At 48.6% G+C, this 18626-nt stretch overlaps 6 protein-coding genes across 7 annotated transcripts; 3 read left to right on the forward strand and 3 right to left on the reverse strand.

Moving 5' to 3' along the window:
- The first annotated feature begins 24 nt into the window (after positions 1-24).
- On the forward strand, positions 25-2409 carry minpp1b (multiple inositol-polyphosphate phosphatase 1b). Its single transcript, XM_058069264.2, has 7 exons — positions 25-559; positions 667-858; positions 932-1135; positions 1199-1296; positions 1356-1486; positions 1560-1693; positions 1769-2409. The coding sequence occupies exons 1-7, from the start codon at positions 190-192 to the stop codon at positions 2020-2022; spliced, it is 1383 nt and encodes a 460-aa protein (XP_057925247.2). The 5' UTR covers positions 25-189; the 3' UTR covers positions 2023-2409.
- Positions 2225-5421, reverse strand: atad1b (ATPase family AAA domain containing 1b). 2 transcript variants are annotated; one of them, XM_058069279.2, is made up of 10 exons: positions 5399-5421; positions 4250-4442; positions 4089-4187; positions 3892-4012; positions 3623-3823; positions 3424-3530; positions 3263-3352; positions 2964-3014; positions 2757-2887; positions 2225-2680 (listed from the first exon to the last, which is right to left on the reverse strand). In XM_058069279.2, the coding sequence occupies exons 2-10, from the start codon at positions 4421-4423 to the stop codon at positions 2560-2562; spliced, it is 1095 nt and encodes a 364-aa protein (XP_057925262.2). In that variant the 5' UTR covers positions 4424-4442; positions 5399-5421; the 3' UTR covers positions 2225-2559. The 2 variants fall into 2 exon arrangements, with proteins under 2 accessions (XP_057925262.2, XP_057925261.2); XM_058069278.2 differs by lacking the exon at positions 5399-5421 and adding an exon at positions 4794-5032.
- Positions 5422-5654: 233 nt separating this feature from the next.
- ptenb (phosphatase and tensin homolog B) lies at positions 5655-9111 on the forward strand. Its single transcript, XM_058069268.2, has 9 exons — positions 5655-6196; positions 6462-6546; positions 6624-6668; positions 6780-6823; positions 7219-7457; positions 7545-7686; positions 7767-7927; positions 7987-8235; positions 8305-9111. Exons 1-9 carry the CDS (start codon positions 6118-6120, stop codon positions 8488-8490), a joined length of 1230 nt encoding a protein of 409 aa, XP_057925251.2. The 5' UTR covers positions 5655-6117; the 3' UTR covers positions 8491-9111.
- Positions 7014-12304, reverse strand: rnls (renalase, FAD-dependent amine oxidase). The gene is made up of 7 exons (XM_058069281.2): positions 12122-12304; positions 11660-11765; positions 11459-11601; positions 11223-11381; positions 9642-9839; positions 9399-9577; positions 7014-9322 (listed from the first exon to the last, which is right to left on the reverse strand). Exons 1-7 carry the CDS (start codon positions 12237-12239, stop codon positions 9158-9160), a joined length of 1068 nt encoding a protein of 355 aa, XP_057925264.2. The 5' UTR covers positions 12240-12304; the 3' UTR covers positions 7014-9157.
- A 64-nt stretch (positions 12305-12368) lies between these two features.
- lipf (lipase, gastric) lies at positions 12369-17144 on the forward strand. Its single transcript, XM_058069269.2, has 11 exons — positions 12369-12541; positions 12747-12874; positions 12952-13063; positions 13135-13333; positions 13418-13527; positions 13599-13735; positions 16040-16186; positions 16332-16403; positions 16481-16549; positions 16616-16726; positions 16788-17144. Exons 2-11 carry the CDS (start codon positions 12752-12754, stop codon positions 16908-16910), a joined length of 1203 nt encoding a protein of 400 aa, XP_057925252.2. The 5' UTR covers positions 12369-12541; positions 12747-12751; the 3' UTR covers positions 16911-17144.
- ankrd22 (ankyrin repeat domain 22) lies at positions 16988-18485 on the reverse strand. Its single transcript, XM_058069285.2, has 6 exons — positions 18355-18485; positions 17867-18058; positions 17683-17790; positions 17542-17619; positions 17365-17463; positions 16988-17298 (listed from the first exon to the last, which is right to left on the reverse strand). The coding sequence occupies exons 1-6, from the start codon at positions 18373-18375 to the stop codon at positions 17221-17223; spliced, it is 576 nt and encodes a 191-aa protein (XP_057925268.2). The 5' UTR covers positions 18376-18485; the 3' UTR covers positions 16988-17220.
- Between the last annotated feature and the right edge of the window lie 141 nt (positions 18486-18626).

Here is an 18626-nt window from a genome sequence, read left to right on the forward strand (position 1 = left end):
CATCTTGGTAGGTAAATAATATGCTGGCTTCTAAAAGGTTTTAATGCAGGGGGGTTTCAGTTTCCGGACTAGTTTGGTCGTCCAATCAGCAAGCGAATCCGGAGAGGTCAAAGGTGGGCAAACCGGAAGATCAACATAGCAACAAAGGCGTTTGGTTGAAGCCCAACAAAAATCCACCTGGTTTTAGAAATGGTCCCCAGTTTTTTGTTTTTCTCTGTAATGATTCGCTGTTGCTGCTCTGCTTTGTCGCTTCCGGACGTCCCGAACATCGCCTCTCACTTCGGCACCAAGACCCGCTACGAGGAGGTGAACCCGCACCTGCTGCGGGACATTTTGTCTGTAAATAAGTCGGTTCTCCGGGCTCCTAGCAGCGAGCGCTGCTCCCCGGTTCACTTAACCGCGGTGGTCAGGCACGGCAGCCGGTACCCGACCGTGAAAAACGTCCGGGCGATCGACAAGCTCAGCGAGTTGGTTCGCAGCCAAAGTCCGCAAGACTCCACCGGATGGAGGAGGGACATCCTGAAGCGATGGAAAATGTGGTACACCGACGACATGGACGGTGAGCGGCCATTTTTTTTAACCTGTGACGTTACGTCATACATTAGTGAAGTTGTTTTTTGTACATAAAACAACAACATGGTCATTGTTTCTTCTGTTTCTTCTCAGGCCAGCTGGTGCACAAGGGCCGAGAAGACGTGCGCCACCTAGCGAGGCGTCTGTCCGTGCTGCTGCCATCTTTGTTGGGGGAGGAGCAAGTGCGAGGGGGGCGTGTCCGTCTGCTGACCAGCTCCAAGCATCGCTGTATCAGCAGCGTAGAGGCGTTTCAGGAGGGTCTTCACCAGCAAGCCAACCTGTCACGTACGCATTCATGAATGATGTCCTCTGCTCCGCACGTCCTCCTCATCTTCTCCTAAAAAAATGGTCATTCCAGCCGTCTCAGACGTGCGCTACAGCCACCAAGTGGACGATGAACTTCTGCGTTCCTTCGAGCATTGCCGTGGTTACGTGGAGGGCGTGGAGAACAACCGCACGGCGCTGGCGGAGGTCAAGAAGTTCAAACACGGACATGAGATGGATGGCGTACGGAAGAGAGTGGCGGCAAGACTTGGACTTCCTGAGGACAGCTTCACACCAGGTTACCGTGGCAACACATGTATAGTCAGGGGGAAAAAGCGGCAATAAAGTGCATCTCCTGCAGATCTGCTCGAGGCGGCGTTCTTCTTGTGCTCCTACGAACTGGCCATCAAGTCCGAGCACTCGCCATGGTGCCTCCTGTTTGACGAAGATGACGCACAGGTACGACGTCTTCTGGTTCTGCCGCACACAGGTCAAAATCTCTGGTTCTCTCCCACCAGGTGCTGGAGTACAAGTCGGACCTGAAGCAGTACTGGAAGCGTGCGCACGGCCACGCCATCAACAGCCTGTCAAGCTGCCCGCTCTTCCATCATGTCTTCAGGACCCTCGACAAGGCCGGACGACCCCGCAGGTCAGGCTCTTTCACATGAAAAGCCTCAATAAAATACACAAAAACTTTATTTTGTATTGTCGGGATTGGTTAGGTCCACTGACGCATCACCTGAGCCCGCCTCCATCCTGATTGGCCACGCAGAGACACTCCTCCCCCTGCTTTCCCTGCTGGGTCTTTACAAGGATGAAGCTCCGCCCACTGCAGACAACTACCACAGACAGCATGGTTAGCTCCGCCCCGCATTGTGTTGTGTCCATTGTGTTTCCATAGCAACGCCAGCATTGCTTTTTTCATGGCAAGGTCGAAGTTTCCGAACCAGCAAAATTGTCCCGTACGCCGCCAACGTGCTCTTCGTCCTCTACGACTGCCAGCGAGGACCCCGACTGCAGCTGCTCATCAACGAGACCCCGGTTCGATTCCCGGGACTGTCGGCGGAGGACGTGCCTCTGTACCGCGACGTCCGCGCAACGTACCGTCACCTGCTGGACGGCTGCGACTTCCACAAGGAGTGTCACGGAACGTCCGCCGGGCGAGGACCCAACACCGAGCTGTGATGTGGCGTCAGCCAATCATCACGTCGCAGGACCCGCTGCTGAAGAAGCAGTTAGGACGCCATTTTGGATAAATGAATGTATGGGAAACACTGGTGGACTCCATTTTACATTACGTTTGGAGGGGGAAGTGTGGTTTCACTGAAAATGGCCTCTTCGTGACTGACAGTGATGATATTTTCACTAGAACTCAGAAATGTACTTAAAAAAAAACTGTTTATTCCAGCCTGGAAACAAAATGTCTAACAAGAAGACATTTTGTCCTTCCAGCCTAAGTTTATAACTTATATGATATGATTGACAATGTACATGACTTGTTTACTAATCAATAACATTAAGTTGGGACACATTTCAAAATAAAAGCCCCCCAAAGCAGCTTCGCGTTTGAGGCAAGTTTTTCAGGAAATGCTAATCAATATTAATCACCAGCTTACCCTAATTAGCTAACCTTGAGGGCTTTATAAAAAAAAAAGTTGGCACAAAAAAAAGCTTGCAGGAGGGAGAGGGGGGCGGAAAGGGGTGAGGGGGGGGGTGCTGTGTTTAGTCCAGAGCGGCGTGCAGCAGGGATCCATGCCCGCCTGCCGTCTTGGATTTCTTCATCTTAGCGATGGCCCTCTGCAGGTCAGACGTGTGGATGGGACGAATGAAATCCTCCGACGGGCTGAAAGCGACAAAACAAGAGAGACGTTGCATAACTCGGAACACTGCGGCAACGCGTCAATTCGCAGGACACCGACCCGTCGTCGTGAAGGTGCACGAAGTCTCGCACGCATAGAAGGGCGGCATCACGACACATCTCTCTCAGGTCGCTTCCTGAGAATCCCTCCGTTTCCTTGGCCACCTCGGAGAGCTGCACGTTCTCGTCCACCTGCGTGAACGCAAACGGGTCGTCAGGGCCAATCGGACTGAGCGGATGGTTGAGTAATCATTTCCAGGGGACTCACGCTCTCGTTTTCCAGGATGAGTTTGAGGATCTGTTCTCGCTGATGCAAACTCTAACACACACAGAAAGGTGGTGAAAATGTTTGTTTTAGGCCAACAATAAATAAAATATGCATTTTTAAAAAATACTAATAGGCTGTATTCCACTCCAAAACATTTAGTAAGTAATAAAAAAAAAAAAAAACCCACAAAGCTCAAATGCTAACAATGGCCGCCTCCTTTGACTTTTCAGTATGTGACACCTCAGTGAAAAAAAAAGTCTGGACCCCCCCACCCCTCTTCTAAAAGGCCAAGTGCGTACCGGTTGGTTGATGTGGAACCTGGTGGGCATCCTCCTCAAGATGGCCGAGTCCAGATCTTGCGGTCGGTTGGTGGCGCCCATGATGATCACCTGACACGAGCGCAGTGTTAACGATGTCTGTGCGTGCTAGCGTAGCATACGCGGCACACGCCGTTTGTCACCTGACAGTGGTGGTCTGTGTCCAGCCCGTCCCACAGACTCATGAACTGGGCCTTCATCATGGCCGTGGCCTCGTGGTCCGAACTGGAGCGATTCCTCAGGAACGAATCTGCAAAAGCAAACAAAATTTAGTGTCTTCATTCTGCAGCTACTACATCGTGTCAAGCATAGTGTGTGTGTGTGTGTGTGTGTGCGCACGACCTATCTCGTCAATGAAGATGACCGAAGGCTGCAGTTTGACCGCCAACGAGAAGACAGCGGCAGCGAGCTTCTGCGATTCACCGTACCACTTGTCGGTCAACGTGCTTGGCTGCAGATTGATGAAGCGAAAGCCCGCCTCCTTGGCGGTGGCCTTGGCGATCAGCGTTTTCCCACAACCGGGGGGCCCGTACAGCAGAACACCTGTTGTCATGACAACAATTACGGCCTGCAGTGTAAAAGGCACAACCATCAACTTCAAGGTGTGCAACCTTTAGGAGGCTGCAACAGTCGAGAGGAATGGAAGAGATGACGCTTTTGGACGGGCAGGATGACCGTCTCCTGGAGCTCGGTGATGACCTCGTCCAGGCCCCCGATGTCCCGCCACGTGATCTGTATGTCAGGTGCACACCATCGCCTTACTCATGCTGCACAACTTGTGTATGTGTGTGTGTGTGTGTGTGTATACCTGCATGCTGAGAGGGTCAACCAGGTGGGCAGCGATGCTCATCTCGTACTCAGACAGCTTCACATCTTTGACACCAATCTGCCGCATCAACTTCTCAGCCTGTCAGACAGAGAGAAGGGAATAATAACGTGTCTACACAGAAAGCCGGGACAGGAACTCACTTGTTTCTGAGCTTCCACTTTCTGCTTGCGGGTGGGGTCAATGGCGTCCACCATCCACTTGATGGTGAAGTAGGTGACTGCACCAAAGATGGTCAGGCGGAACAAGAGCCCTATAACCTCGTTTCTGCCGAGAGGACGCGCGATGTTTTCAGCGGGGACCTCGCTCAGAACCATCCTCACCACGATGACGTTGCTGTCAAAATAGGAGCGACAAGTTTCGATCAAATTAAAAACTGTTCCTGGGAATTTCAACAGTCCTCGATGATTAATTTCGCGTCATTCAATGATCACGATGCTCCTGAATGTAATTGCAAGGGTCACAGTTCGGGACACTGCGGTTGTCACGTTTGTTCCAAAACCGAAAGTACTCCGAGCTAACGCTACTAGCATTAGCATTAGCTTGACCTCTGGGTTTTCCGCGACTACAAAGCGGCTCCCCGGGGGGGTTGGAGGGTGACACAAAAAGACGGTAAAACACCACAAAACATTACAGAGGAGCAAATAAAGAAATACCAACATAGATTAGCGAAATGACCAAAAATACCTTTAATAGAGACCGGTGGTGGAACTTCCCGTGTGTCTTCCTCGCTTCGAACTGATTACAAACTATACCTCAGTACTGCCACTTAGAGGCGAATGAGGTCCACAACACAATGACGTGTACGATTGTTTTATAAATTAAGACACGGAGAGAATTTTGCGTGTGCCATTGTTGTCTGAATTAAAACACGGAGATAATATCAGACGTGTCTCTTTGTCGGTTGGATGGGAACACGCCGACAACAATCGTACTGGAAAGAGCTGACAGTATGACGTAATGGTTTCTTGATGGGCGCACACAACCGACAACCGTCCAGAAAGCAATTGAGAGCATGACGTCATCGTTCCCAGTCAATCCATTACATCGAAGGTGAATGTAAAACACAGCTAAACACCACGTCTCGGTGTCGTCATAAGTGCCCTCATCCAAAATTATTGTAGTATTCGAATCCATTAATGCATTTGAGTAACAAAGTGGATAATTGGCTCGTTTGCCTGCCAGGTTGGGAGTTTTTCGCTCAAGCACTGTTTATGTGACTCGAGAAGGAGATCGTCAACTGGGGGATAATATGAATACAACATGGCAACCGTAGACGCTCACGAGCTTACCTAGCATGGTAAAGGTAGTCATTTCTCAGGACAATACGAGTATTTTTTACAAAATAAAAGCTACGTACAATAGCTTGACAGTTATATCATATTTTCCGCAACGCTGATCCTGTGCAGAGAGACGGATTGGTGTCCGTCGCCGTCGGGAAGTGTAGTCTCACAAGCTAGTTTCTCTAACCAATAGTATTCGGCACTATACTATTATTTTGAAAGTCAAAAGCGGAAAGGCTGCGTGTTGCAGTCACCATCTTGACTCATTCCGCTCCCCCCTGAAAGCCTCTGAGAGGGTTTGGCTCTCAGCCTTCAATCACGGCGAGGCCGCGAAGACTACGACGGGCTACTTGGACGTGTGGACAGTTGGACATTTGGACGCTGATTCCGAACTCGAATGGTTCTATCTTTAGAAGGAGGACCTGGAGGACCAGGGTTGCGGTGCGAGCAGGCTGGAGGCCTCGACTCCTCCTGGTTCTGACCCAGAAAATAGCACCCGTAGCTGGGCTGTTTGTCAGCTAGCAGGCCGGCTAGCCTGTGTCCTCTCTGGGCGTCTCCTGTTGGGAGCTGCCGGGGACCGATGACGCCTTCTGGTTCTTTGTCATTTTAACATTCAATCTACTATCTTTTCCTGCGCGGTCGATTTCTATCCAGCTTGCGGTGGCTCGCTGCTTCACTTCAGAGGCCCTCAGACATCTCCATCCTCCTCTTCCTCCTCCTCCGTCGTCATGGCAGCACTCATCAAAGAAATTGTCAGCAGAAATAAAAGACGATACCAGGAGGATGGATTCGACCTGGACCTGACCTGTATCCTTCTCAATGCTAACAAATTAACTCGCTTTGGTTCTCGAGGTGCTGCTCGTGTCTCAGGCAGCAGCTAACATGCTAAGCTAACCGTGTTCTTACTCTAAGCAGTAATGTCAGTGCATGCACACACATTTCCCCACGAAATAGCTTAGGTGAACGTCCAGTTCAGGTGATAGCCAGCACACACACACCGATACTCATTAGCGACCCTGTGACGTCACTACCTGTGCAATGGAGGCGTGTTGCTCCTTAACAAGCTGAGCAGACATCTACCCTAACATCATCGCCATGGGGTTCCCCGCTGAGCGTCTGGAGGGAGTGTACAGGAACAACATTGACGACGTCGTGCGGTGAGGCGGCGTGGCGTCCCCTTTTTATTTCTACTTCCTGTGTCTTGTCGTGCTAACTCCAGCTCTGTGTCTCTCAGGTTTTTAGATGCAAAACACAAGAGTCACTACAAGATCTACAATCTGTAAGTGCGCCGCAGCGGGAAGTGTAATTGTTAAGCTGCTGGCCGTAGCGCCACGGCGACGCGTTGCACCGTGGGAAGTCGGTCATTTTGCTGTTTTTTGTGGGCTCACAGGTGTGTGGAGCGACACTACGACACGTCCAAGTTCAACTGTCAAGGTAAGACAATCTCGTACAATTGTGATTTGATTGGATAACACACGATCACATGACCCAAAAGTGTATTTGATGCCACACAAATCCCAGAACATCAGTGAGTAGAACCTCGGTTTTTGCACCGCCAACCAAAGCATCCACATGTTGGTGGCTTAGTCTCGGAAGAATGGATTGTGTTTTTTTTATTTGCATTGGGGCACTACAGAAAGATTCCAGCCACAGAATCCATTCATCATCTTGAGTATGTGTATACATTATTGAATACAATGAACGACTCCATGTCTGTCTCCTTTAATCCTCTTATTAAGCACCGTGTGCTTGTAAAGTAATGCCAATGTGTGTCATGATTATACCTGCTAAGTAAAGTTCCCCCGGTTTACTCGACTTGTCTCCGCTAGTGGCCGAGTACCCCTTTGAGGACCACAATCCCCCCCAGCTGGAGCTTATTAAGCCCTTTTGTGAAGACCTGGACCAGTGGCTGAGCGAAGATGAGCAGCACGTCGCCGCCATCCACTGCAAGGCGGGAAAAGGTCGCACGGGGGTCATGATCTGTGCCTACCTGCTGCATCGGGGCAAGTTTCAGGAGGCGCAGGAAGCGCTCGACTTCTACGGGGAAGTTCGCACCCGAGACAAGAAGGTGGTTTTTGTAGCGAAAAGCAAGCCCGGAAGCATGTGAGTCAAAAGACAACCCGCTGCTTATCATTAAAGTTGTGCGTGTGCGTAGGGCGTGACCATCCCGAGCCAGCGACGTTACGTGACGTACTACAACACGCTGCTGAGGAGCAGGCTGCACTACACGCCGGTGGCTCTGCTCTTCCACAAGATGCTCTTTGAAACCATCCCCATGTTTGCCGGCGGGAACTGCAGTGAGTCCACATCCATCCCGCCTGCCACATATTTGACACCTTCGCCTAATCAATGCTGCTGCTGGTTCTTCTCACCGCAGATCCTCAGTTTGTCATCTACCAGCTGAAGGTGAAGATCCACACCTCTAACCCCACCTACACACGGCGGGAAGACAAGGTGATGATGTTCGAGTTCCCGCAGCCTCTTCCTGTGTGCGGCGACATCAAGGTGGAGTTCTTCCACAAGCAGATGATGAAGAAGGTGAGGAGATGTCGTATCGTTGTGATGTCGCATGGACGCTAATCTTTCTTCACCCTCAGGAAAAGATGTTCCACTTCTGGGTCAACACCTTCTTCATACCCGGGCCGGTGGACAATCCGGAGAAGCTGGAGAACGGCAGCACGGGAACGATGCGGGATGCCGCAGACAGAACGCAGCAGCACCTGGGTAGCGCTCTGCTGGCAGGTGAAGGTGAAGATGGGGACTTCCTGGTTCTGACCTTGCTGAAGAACGACCTGGACAAGGCCAACAAGGACAAAGCCAACAGGAACTTCTCGCCCAACTTCAAGGTAAGAACTTCACCGCGTGGTTGTGTGTCAGTCATGTGACCACGCTCAACTGATGGACTCGTCCCGCAGGTCAAACTCTTCTTCACCAAGACGGTGGAGGAAGGTGCCAATGGCGAGGCGAGCAGCACGTCCACCTCGGTGACGCCGGACGTCAGCGATAACGAACCGGATCACTACCGCTACTCGGACACCACGGACTCAGACCCCGAGAACGAGCTGTTTGACGAGGACCGCGATCAGATCACCAATGTGTGATGAACCCCCACCCCCCTGTAATCTTCTACTCAACGCACAGCTGGACAATCACGTGATCCGTCTGGGGGAAGTGGGCGGGGCCAAGAAGGCTGCAAAGACACCAGGAGGAAAAGTTAAAATGAAGGGCAGGAAGACTCCCACAATTCCTCGTCCTTCCCTCCTTGATTCTGCAGACTTTGCTTTCATGGTCCATGTTTCGGTCCTGGTCCTGGTGCTGGTCTGTGCTGAGCCAGCAGAGGCAGAACTCCCAACTGGAATCCCAGTACCAGTCCGGAGAACACAAATGTTCATCCCACTTCCTGTCTGTCCCTCCAGTACAGCCACTTGGGAATACCCCTGGTGTGTTTGATTTGATGGCTCCGACGTGTCACACGGGTGGAGTCGGCGTCCATTCCTGGAGATAACCATAGTAATGACCTGTCAATCAACAACTTGCTGGGCTTTTTCTGAGCAGCAAGCTAACAGGAAGAAGACATGGACACACTTGGGTCATCGTTTCCTGGTCAAAGATGAGCTCAGGTTCGGCCCATTTTGTCTCCGGAAAAAAACGTTAAGAGTGGAGCGTCTCCTTTCTAAAGACATCAAACACTGTCAAGTGAATAAAGTATTTATAACAACCAACCAAGTGTCCTTTTGTTTTGGAGGCGGGTTAAACACAGACAGGAAGTTACAGATTAACTTCCATGCTGGCTTTAAATGCAGCGAGCACGCTCAGTGCGGACTCCACGCAGCCGTCAAAGTTGGAATGGCTGAAAGCGTCGCCCGCGCACACGAGTAGTGGGTGCTCCAGTACGGTCATGTGACCTGGGCAGTTTGGCACAGAGGTCAGCACCTGCCGAGGAGAGGTGGGGTCAAAGGTGAAATAATGGCAGATAGAAGCGAGGGCGTGGCGTCTTGACGCTCCTCACCTGCGAGTACCTCCACTTGTGGCACTTGATACCGACCGGCTGAGGCAAACCGGGGAGGAGCTTGTTGAGCTCCTGCAAGACGATTGGCTGCACGTCCTCCTTGTCCCGCTCCACGTGCTGCAGGCCGAACGGAGCGCTGGTATGCACCACCAGAGACGGACCGCAAGCCGCGCCCCCCTCTGAACACCACGTTACGTTATCATTATCACCGCCATCGTCATCCCGTCCGTGCTTGTCACTCACCTGTACCGCGTTTACGATGTTCCACGGTCACGTAGCAGATGCTGCTTGACTTGCTGCTGTTGCCATCATTGTGGTTGTTGTAGTAGCGTGCCCCCCAAGGAACGTCGATGTCCACACCAGGGGGGAAGAAGAGCGCCAAGGCGAAACGAGATGAATACGCCACCCCGTCTAGTTGCTCCTTCTGCTTGGCAGACAACACTGACACACACAAAACACATAATACTACATATGTCCTGGTAGTACTATATATATCCTGGTAATCCGCGACGGTTCATTAGAGCAGTGTTTTTCAACCTTTTTTGAGCCACGGCACTTTTTTTTACATTGGAAAAATCTTGTGGCACGCCACTAACCAAAAATGTTCCAAAATGTCACCATGACCTCACACGTGCATCAATAAGTCTATCGGAGGAACAAGGCAGGTGTTGCCACACCGACCAATATTACATTGCTATGCCAGTCTTTACACCACAGACACTCCACAGTTGACGAGTTTTTCTCTTTCCGAATGACCTTTCGGGAAACAATGGTATCCATGGAAAGGAATATTCCAATCTCATGTCTACATGCGCCGTGAAAATCAAACAGAATAGTCAATAGGGCATGCCCAGTAAAACGTAAACATCAACATCACGTGATACCGGCTTCCCCGAGTTTTTCTTTCACTTGTTGGAATAACTCCGTATTGCCAGTTTTTCGTCTTTCCAGTCTTGAAATTTAGTTTGAATCAAAAACAAACTTTGCTTAGTCCAGTGCCGATTGCTGGCCTCCATTTTTAAAAGTGAAGAACGTCTGGATCTGCGTGTTACGTCATATCTGAGCATGCGCTGAAAGAACGCACCCGGGATCAATTTAAACAGGAAAAGATCAAATTCAATCTTGCTAATATTTTATAATTAAACTCAGGACATGTTTTATGTCAATATATATTTTCTTTTTTAATAAAACTGCAGTTGTGAATAAAGTATAGAAGGGTTTAGATTCTGTTCCACAGATGGCGCTAATGCACACGAAAGCTGCTTGCCAACCGCCGATAAACAACAGAAGAAGAAAAACACCAGGAAGAAGAACACACCCTGACAACTTTCCGTTTAAGCGGGTACAAGATCCCTCAATCGGATTGGGGAAAGGAATATTCCATCCCCGTTCAGTTCTTTCCGTTTGAGCAAATGCAATTGGAATATTTGGGTCCATGTATACTATTGACATAATGGCTATTGACATAATATTTGCAAATTATGATTAATAAATGTTAATTATAAAAAGTGATATTGGATAATTCCTCACGGCACACCCGACGGTTTCTCAAGGTACACTAGTGGGCCGCGGCACAGTGGTTGAAAATCACTGCATTAGAGGCAACTCGACTTCTGGTTGGTTGAAGATGATTCACTTTCATCCAAAAGTTGGATGAGTAAAAAACATGATGCTGTTTCAAGCCCATATACAATTTGTACTGTGTACTTAGTTCCTAAGTGTGTAAAATTGGTGTAAGGCTAGGTCTAAGTATGTAAGTATGTAAGTATACAAGTGCACCAATTGAGAGTGCTGAGTGTTTAAATGTAAAACATGGCGTCTCACTGTCTTTTAGGTCTCCCTGAAGCTGCAGAATTTGTGGAACCGGCATGGTCAGGACCACAGAGTCAAAGCATTCGCTGTCACCCTGCTTCCTGTGAACCTCCCATGATGCACCGCGGCGGTAGAGCCCAGTCACATGATGCTCCAAGAACAAATCAGCTTCTAGGAAAACGGCGAGATGAGGCCGCAGTCAAAATGTGCCGCAGGAAGGTCACATGTCGGGGGTCATGCGCACTCACCTGACTCGCGCAGGAAGTGTTTGACCACACTGCTCATTCCTAGCGGCGCCACGTAGTTCTGACTCCCGTCTTGGTGTCGCAAACCTTCCATCTGGCAGTCCAGAGGACGCAGGACACCAGACGACAACAACTCTGAGTACAAACTGCCATATTGGATGAGTTAGATGTTCTCAAATGTTGCATGGAGAACAAACATCCTACCTCTTGTGAGACTGAGCATATTCATGTGTGGCTGTGATGTACTGCGCTCCTATGTCCGCCGAGTGAGACAGCGAATCGGGAGGACGAGAAGTGCACATCCTTCCACCTGTGTTGTGCACACACAAGTTCAATTATTTCGCCTTGGTTGATTGACATGCAGACCAGCCAATGCCTGCATGAACTGAAACTGGCGGGACAATTTCCATCTTCTTTCGCACCATAAAAAATATAAAATATACTATGTGCAAAATTAGTTTTTGTATGTCGTTTTGGTATGTAAATAGAATTTAGAATGTAAACAATTAAAGAATAGGCTGCACGTGCAAGTCGAGAACCGTAGTGGTCCAAACTACACGCTAAAACTGCTTAGCATCCTCTCATTGGTGCCTTCCCCTGTCAATCAAAGCTAGCAACCAGGCTAAGCTACATGTCAAGTACACTGATGGGAAGGGAATTTCTCACCGGAACCACGGGATTTGTCCCAAACCACGATGTGGACTTTGTTGTTCATCTCCCTCCTCAACAGACACGCACACAGGCTGCCCGTCAGACCCGCACCGACGATTAGAACCCGGGACATTTTTAAACACAGCACAAACACCTCAAGCGAAGCGGAAGCACCTTGGCAGGAAGTGACGTAGTCTGGTGCTGTGGTGGGTCAGAGTTGAAGCAAAAACAAAAGACAGCTGGAAAGGAATACCGTATTTCTTCAAATAGTGGGCCCACAAATTTGAGCACAAATAACCACTTAATTAACTTTTGGTAGATTTTTTTAAATAGATGCATAAAAATATTTTTTGATGTACTTTGACCGACATGTCACCACGAAGTTAGATCACATCCGGTGTCACGTGGTTACAGTTCAGCTGAGCTGAGATTCGGGTGAGTACTTTCGAAGTACAGGAACTCCGTTAAAACTAAACAAACACCGTGTTTAATGATAATTTCGTGGGTGTTTTTGTGTTACAAAGTTGTCACGCTATGACACCACTCAGATTAAAGCTCTTGTTTTCACCTTTGACTTCCATGACCGGCCTCAAACGAACAGAACTTTAAACAAAGTGTTTTTATGTGTTTGTGTGTGCAGACACCATGCTATGTTTGCTGTGGATGACGTTGCTGTTGGCTGTGGGCGTGGCTAAGACGTCACCGCCAACCAGGCATCCCTTATTTAGCGCACAGCCACCACTGGACCCTGAAGTGCACATGAACATTGTGAGGAAAACGCAACCCCTTTTGTTGTCATGGTAACATTGTCAGCTGTGTGTGTGTGTGTGTGTGTGTGGGTGCAGACAGAGATCATCAGGAGATGGGGCTACCCGGCCGAAGAGCATGAGGTTTTGACTGAGGATGGCTACATCCTGATGTTGAACAGGATTCCTGTAGGACTCAAGAAGATGCAAGGTGGTGGTGATGATGTCACATGTGGCCGCCACCTCTCTGTTTACATTTTCGGGATGTTCTGTGCGGTGCAGGTCCGAGACCGGCTGTTTTACTACAACATGGCCTCCTGGCAGCCGGGAGCAACTGGATCACCAACCCGCCCGCTTCTAGTCTGGGCTACGTGTTAGCTGACGCCGGATATGATGTTTGGCTGGGAAACAGCAGAGGAAACACCTGGTCCAGGAAACACCAGAAGCTCCGCCCAGATCAGGAAGACTTCTGGAGGTTTAGGTATGCTAACCAAGACCACTTCAGGTCCAACATGACTTCTACTGAACTGTGTGTGTGTGTGTGTGTGTACACGTGTACATGCAGTCATGATGAAATGGCTATGAAGGATCTACCTGCCGTTGTGGACTACATCCTGAAGGAGACCGGCCAAGAAGACATTGTTTACATTGGACACTCTCAAGGGACCACCATAGGTAACACACACACACACACACAAGTACACACATGTCATGGTAACACTAACAAAGACTGTGTGACTACCCAGCATTCATGGCGTTCTCCACGCTACCGCAACTGGCTGCCAAGATCAAGCTGTTTGTTGCTTTGGCGCCCGTGGCAACAGTGGCCTTCACCAGCAGCCCCATGACCAAACTGTCCTCCTTGCCCGACACCCTGGTTCACGTAGGACGTGCTGACAGTCACATGATGCCATCACACCAGCAATAACATGCTAACAGTCATATGACACATCACACCAAAACATGCTAACAGTCATTTGATGCGGTCACATCAATGGCCGTGTTCCAAACCGCATACTAACTACTACATACTTCTATGCCCATACTACCCACACTCCATACTGCATACCCAATCTATCAGACAGTATGCAAAGCGTTTACACTACGGCGTACTACATAAACCACAATGCATTGCGCTCCTACCCGAGAAAAATCAGGCGAGAAAGTGACGTGTAGATCCCGAGTGTGCCTTTTATTTTTCCAAGCGTTTACAATTTCGTTCAGACGAATTCGGCAAAATTTAACCTAGCTTGTGAGCGACGCATTTTCGGTTATTTTCACAAAATAAAACGCCCCCTTAATTTTCTCATACAAAAAAAACATAGTGTTAAATTAATGCTTTTACTTTGAAAACAAGAAGCGAACCAACTCGCAATATATCCTATATATATAATATATAACTTCTCGCATACTCAAAAATCGCATACTGCCAGTGTAGACACACTGCATACTCAAATAGTTAGTATGAGTAGTAGGTAAGTATGCGGTTTCGAACACATCCAATGGTAACGTGCCAACAGTTACATGATGCAGTCACACCAATGATCAGCATGCTAACAGTCAAGTGATGCCATCACACCTATGATACCGTATTAATGATCACCATGCTAACAGTCAAACGATGCCATCCCACCTATAACGTACCAATGATCAGCATGCTAACAGTCAAGTGATGCCATCACACCTACGATAACGTACCAATGATCACCATGCTAACAGTCAAACGATGCCATCACACCTATAACGTACCAATGATCAGCATGCTAACAGTCAAATGATGCCATCACACCTACGATAACGTACCAATGATCACCATGCTAACAGTCAAACGATGCCATCCCACCTATAACGTACCAATGATCAGCATGCTAACAGTCAAGTGATGCCATCACACCTACGATAACGTACCAATGATCACCATGCTAACAGTCAAATGATGCCATCACACCTACGATAACATACTAATGATCAGCATGCTAACAGTCAAATGATGCCATCACACCTACGATAACATACCAACAGTCGCCATCAAACAGCGACATGACCCCAGTACACCAATGATCAGCATGCTAACAGTGAAATGATGCCATCACCCCTACAATAATGTACCAATGATCAGCATGCTAATAGTCAAATGATGCCATCACACCTATGATAACGTACCAACAGTCGCCATCGAACAGTGACATGATGCGGTCACACCAATGATCAGCATGCTAACAGTCAAATGATGCCATCACACCTACGATAAGGTACCAATGATCAGCATGCTAACAGTCAAATGATGCCATCACACCTACGATAACGTACCAACAGTCGCCATCGAACAGTGACATGACGCCAGTACACCAATGATCAACATGCTAACAGTTAAATGATGCCATCACACCTACGATAACGTACCAACAATCGCCATCAAACAGTGACATCACACCAGTACACCAATGATTAGCATGCTAACAGTCAAATGATGCCATCACACCTACGATAACGTACCAATGATCAGCATGCTAACAGTCAAATGAGGCCATCACACCTACGATAACGTACCAATGATCAGCATGCTAACAGTCAAATGATGCCATCTTACCTACGATAACGTACCAATGATTAGCATGCTAACAGTCAAATGATGCCATCACCCCTACAATAACATACCAATGATCAGCATGCGAACAGTCAAATGAGGCCATCACACCTACGATAACGTACCAACAATCGCCATCAAACAGTGACATCACACCAGTACACCAATGATCAGCATGCGAACAGTCAAATGAGGCCATCACATCTACGATAACGTACCAATGATCAGCATGCTAACAGTCAAATGAGGCCATCACACCTACGATAACGTACCAACAATCGCCATCAAACAGCGACATGACCCCAGTACACCAATGATCAGTATGCTAACAGTCAAATGATGCAATCACACCTACGATAACATACCAACAGTCGCCATCAAACAGCGACATCACGCCAGTACACCAATGATCAGCATGCTAACAGTCAAATGATGCCATCACCTATAACATGCTAACAGTCAAATGATGCCATCACCTATAACATGCTAACAGTCAAATGATGCCATCACCTATAACATGCTAACAGTCACCATCACACCATCAACAACGTGGCAACAGTCACATGACCTAATGTAATGAAAAGTGTGCTGTCCCCCCAGACCCTGTTTGGAAGGCGGGATTTCCTGCCTCAGAGTCACATGATCGAGTGGTTTGCGGAGCATGTTTGCGCCAAGCATCTGCTTAGCGAGCTGTGTGGAAATCTATTCTTCATCCTGTGTGGCTTTGACGAGAAGAACCTCAACATGGTTGGTGTCACCTACATCTCCATCGTCTCGTCATCGTTGTGGTCTGCTGAAGCAACCTGTCGAGCTTTAGATTTGATATCTTTAGCAACAATGCTAATGATGCTAAAGTCATGAAGACGTGAACCTGAACTGGGCATTGTTTCAGACTCGAACAGCGGTCTACACCACACACTGTCCTGCTGGGACATCCGTCCAAAACATGCTCCACTGGGCCCAGGTGCACATGCGCACACACACACACACACACACACACAAAGACAATATGAAGTGACGTCCGATTCTTTGTGTCTTCAGGCCGTCAGAGGCGGGAAACTGATGGCGTTTGACTTTGGCGCCGCAGGAAACATGGAACATTACAACCAGGTGAGGATGCTCAAAGTCCAACACCTCCATTGTCAGCCTGGTCTTCACTTGCTGTCTACTTCTCAGTCAACTCCCCCCCGGTACCGAGTCCAAGACATGAAGGTTCCCACGGCCATCTTTTCGGGGGGACAGGACACGCTGGCCGACCCCAAAGACATGGCCGTCCTCCTGACTCAGGTGCTGGTTGGGTTTAAAGGTGAGATACGGTTGATGGTGTAACTGGTCTGTCTTGGTCTAGGTGTCCAATCTGGTCTTCCATCAGCACATTGAACATTGGGAACATCTGGACTTCATATGGGGGCTTGATGCTCCTCAGCTGATGTTTCCGATGGTCTTGAAGCTTCTGCAGAAATACCAGTAGGCGGGGCCACTCTGTGTGTGTGTGTGTGTGTGTGTGAGAGAAATCACATAAAGACCTCAGGGGAAGCTACAAGTAAGATTACATTTCTACACATTTTTATTGGCTGTTTTAGACCAAAGGAGTCCATTTTGTTGACTTTTTAACTTCCTGTCATTCCTTCGTCCTTACGATTTCATAAAAAAAAAAATCCACTATCAAGTTTGGAGTGAAATAAATATGTTTCCTTTCGATGAATGTTCTGGAAGAAGGTTTGAGCTGACTGTGAAACTTCATGACGTTAGTGGCGCCACCTTCAAGGACCAAGTCGGCGTCACTGCGTCTTCCTGAGCAAACGCACCACTTTGCTGTACTTTAACCTCATGGCGATGTCCAACGGCGTCTCTCCGTCCTGCAAACACGAAAAGGTCACACCGGCTTGGCCGTGTCCGCTTGACATGCGTTAGCGTGCGCGTACGTGGTTCTTGACGTGGGGGTCGGCATCTCGGAGGAGCAGCAGAGGAACCAAATGCTGACGTTTCCTCAGACATGCGTAGTGAAGAGCCGTGTTTCCTTTCTGAACACACACACAATATCACACACGAGGTCACATCCTCTTACGTCATCATTCATGTGCGTGTGCGTGTGCTCATACGTAATCCGGCGCGTTGACGTCCACGTTGCTGTTTAACACTTCCTTCATCAGAGCCTCGTTACGCCGCTGTTTGTGTAGCTAACAAACACACACAATGATGCCATATAAGGCCGATACAACATGGTACTACATACCACGTACCATGAGGAAGTATCCCAGCAGGAGTATGGGCATGAGGATGAGGATGATGAGGTGGTCAAGTATTGAAAAGTTCTGCTTGGCCACGTAGTGAAGACACGTGCGATGCTTCTACACAACAACAACAACAACAATACACTACAATACATAAAGAACAACAAGGCATCATGGCCGCCATCACTCACACCTTGTTGCTGAGGCCCGGGTCTGCACTGTTGTTCAACAGGAATTGAACCGCACTCAGGTTGCCACGGCGACAGGCAGCGATGAGGGGCGTGTCCCCGGTGTCCTCATCCTGCGCGTCCATGGCACCGGGATGTTGGCTCACCAGAGCGTACAGCCGATGGACGTCGCCGTCATACGCCAACTGACACGCAGGCTGGCGGGAAAAAAAAGTCACTTTGTCACTTGGTGACACGTGACTTTTTTGGTGAAAGCTACCACACCAGTTATGTGGAGCTAACTCATTTGCATCCCGAATCAACCGGTTGGACCTGCTGCATCATGGCGCCCGTTAAACACAAACACGGTCGTTACTTTTATACACTGCTGCAGTTTATACCGCCATACACCGTGTTTATGTGTGTATGCGCGCGCGCGCATACACTCTGTGTTACAAACAGGAAGTAAAGTTTGAGACGGTTGGAGCAAAGTTGAAAAGAAAAGTCTTCCTACCTGCGAGTACACCTGGCCCATGTCTGCCAGTCAGCGGGAACAACACCTGACTGCAACACTTCCTGCATTTTCAAAATAAAATCCTTTTTTAATCGTACTTGTTTAACGATGGATTCTGAGCGTACTCGTTTAGTGTACATATCATCGTACATATAACACTTAAAATGTTATTTGTGATGTGACGAAGCAGGAAATTATAATCTATTCTTCTATTATCTAACGTTCAAATCTACTGAGAAACAGACTCAGTTTTTAAGAAAGAAGACAACTTT

Source organism: Doryrhamphus excisus, linkage group LG6 (genome assembly GCF_037039965.1).
Source record: "Doryrhamphus excisus strain RoL-2023G ecotype Guam linkage group LG6, RoL_Dexc_Guam_v1.1, whole genome shotgun sequence".
Classification (NCBI taxonomy): Eukaryota; Metazoa; Chordata; class Actinopteri; order Syngnathiformes; family Syngnathidae; genus Doryrhamphus; species Doryrhamphus excisus.

Excerpts from the sequence above, each read along its gene's own strand:
- atad1b (XM_058069279.2), bottom strand. The coding sequence starts at position 4,423 with ATGGTTCTGAGCGAGGTCCCCGCTGAAAACATCGCGCGTCCTCTCGGC. Across the intron at positions 3,531-3,622 it reads CATCTTCATTGACGAGATAG|ATTCGTTCCTGAGGAATCGC; the intron begins GTCGTGCGCACA and ends TTGCTTTTGCAG. Across the intron at positions 2,681-2,756 it reads GTGCACCTTCACGACGACGG|CCCGTCGGAGGATTTCATTC; the intron begins GTCGGTGTCCTG and ends TGTCGCTTTCAG.
- minpp1b (XM_058069264.2), top strand. The coding sequence starts at position 190 with ATGGTCCCCAGTTTTTTGTTTTTCTCTGTAATGATTCGCTGTTGCTGC. Across the intron at positions 1,487-1,559 it reads AAGGCCGGACGACCCCGCAG|GTCCACTGACGCATCACCTG; the intron begins GTCAGGCTCTTT and ends GGGATTGGTTAG. Across the intron at positions 1,694-1,768 it reads CAACTACCACAGACAGCATG|GTCGAAGTTTCCGAACCAGC; the intron begins GTTAGCTCCGCC and ends TTTCATGGCAAG.
- rnls (XM_058069281.2), bottom strand. The coding sequence starts at position 12,239 with ATGTCCCGGGTTCTAATCGTCGGTGCGGGTCTGACGGGCAGCCTGTGT. Across the intron at positions 11,382-11,458 it reads ACACTTCCTGCGCGAGTCAG|AAGCTGATTTGTTCTTGGAG; the intron begins GTGAGTGCGCAT and ends CCGTTTTCCTAG. Across the intron at positions 9,840-11,222 it reads TCAGGGAGACCTAAAAGACA|TGTTGTCTGCCAAGCAGAAG; the intron begins GTGAGACGCCAT and ends TGTGTGTGTCAG.
- lipf (XM_058069269.2), top strand. The coding sequence starts at position 12,752 with ATGCTATGTTTGCTGTGGATGACGTTGCTGTTGGCTGTGGGCGTGGCT. Across the intron at positions 16,404-16,480 it reads ACATGCTCCACTGGGCCCAG|GCCGTCAGAGGCGGGAAACT; the intron begins GTGCACATGCGC and ends TTGTGTCTTCAG. Across the intron at positions 16,727-16,787 it reads TGGCCGTCCTCCTGACTCAG|GTGTCCAATCTGGTCTTCCA; the intron begins GTGCTGGTTGGG and ends GTCTTGGTCTAG.
- ptenb (XM_058069268.2), top strand. The coding sequence starts at position 6,118 with ATGGCAGCACTCATCAAAGAAATTGTCAGCAGAAATAAAAGACGATAC. Across the intron at positions 6,197-6,461 it reads ATTCGACCTGGACCTGACCT|ACATCTACCCTAACATCATC; the intron begins GTATCCTTCTCA and ends CAAGCTGAGCAG. Across the intron at positions 8,236-8,304 it reads ACTTCTCGCCCAACTTCAAG|GTCAAACTCTTCTTCACCAA; the intron begins GTAAGAACTTCA and ends CTCGTCCCGCAG.
- ankrd22 (XM_058069285.2), bottom strand. The coding sequence starts at position 18,375 with ATGGGCCAGGTGTACTCGCAG. Across the intron at positions 17,791-17,866 it reads ACCCGGGCCTCAGCAACAAG|AAGCATCGCACGTGTCTTCA; the intron begins GTGTGAGTGATG and ends GTTGTTGTGTAG. Across the intron at positions 17,464-17,541 it reads ACGTCAACGCGCCGGATTAC|AAAGGAAACACGGCTCTTCA; the intron begins GTATGAGCACAC and ends GTGTGTGTTCAG.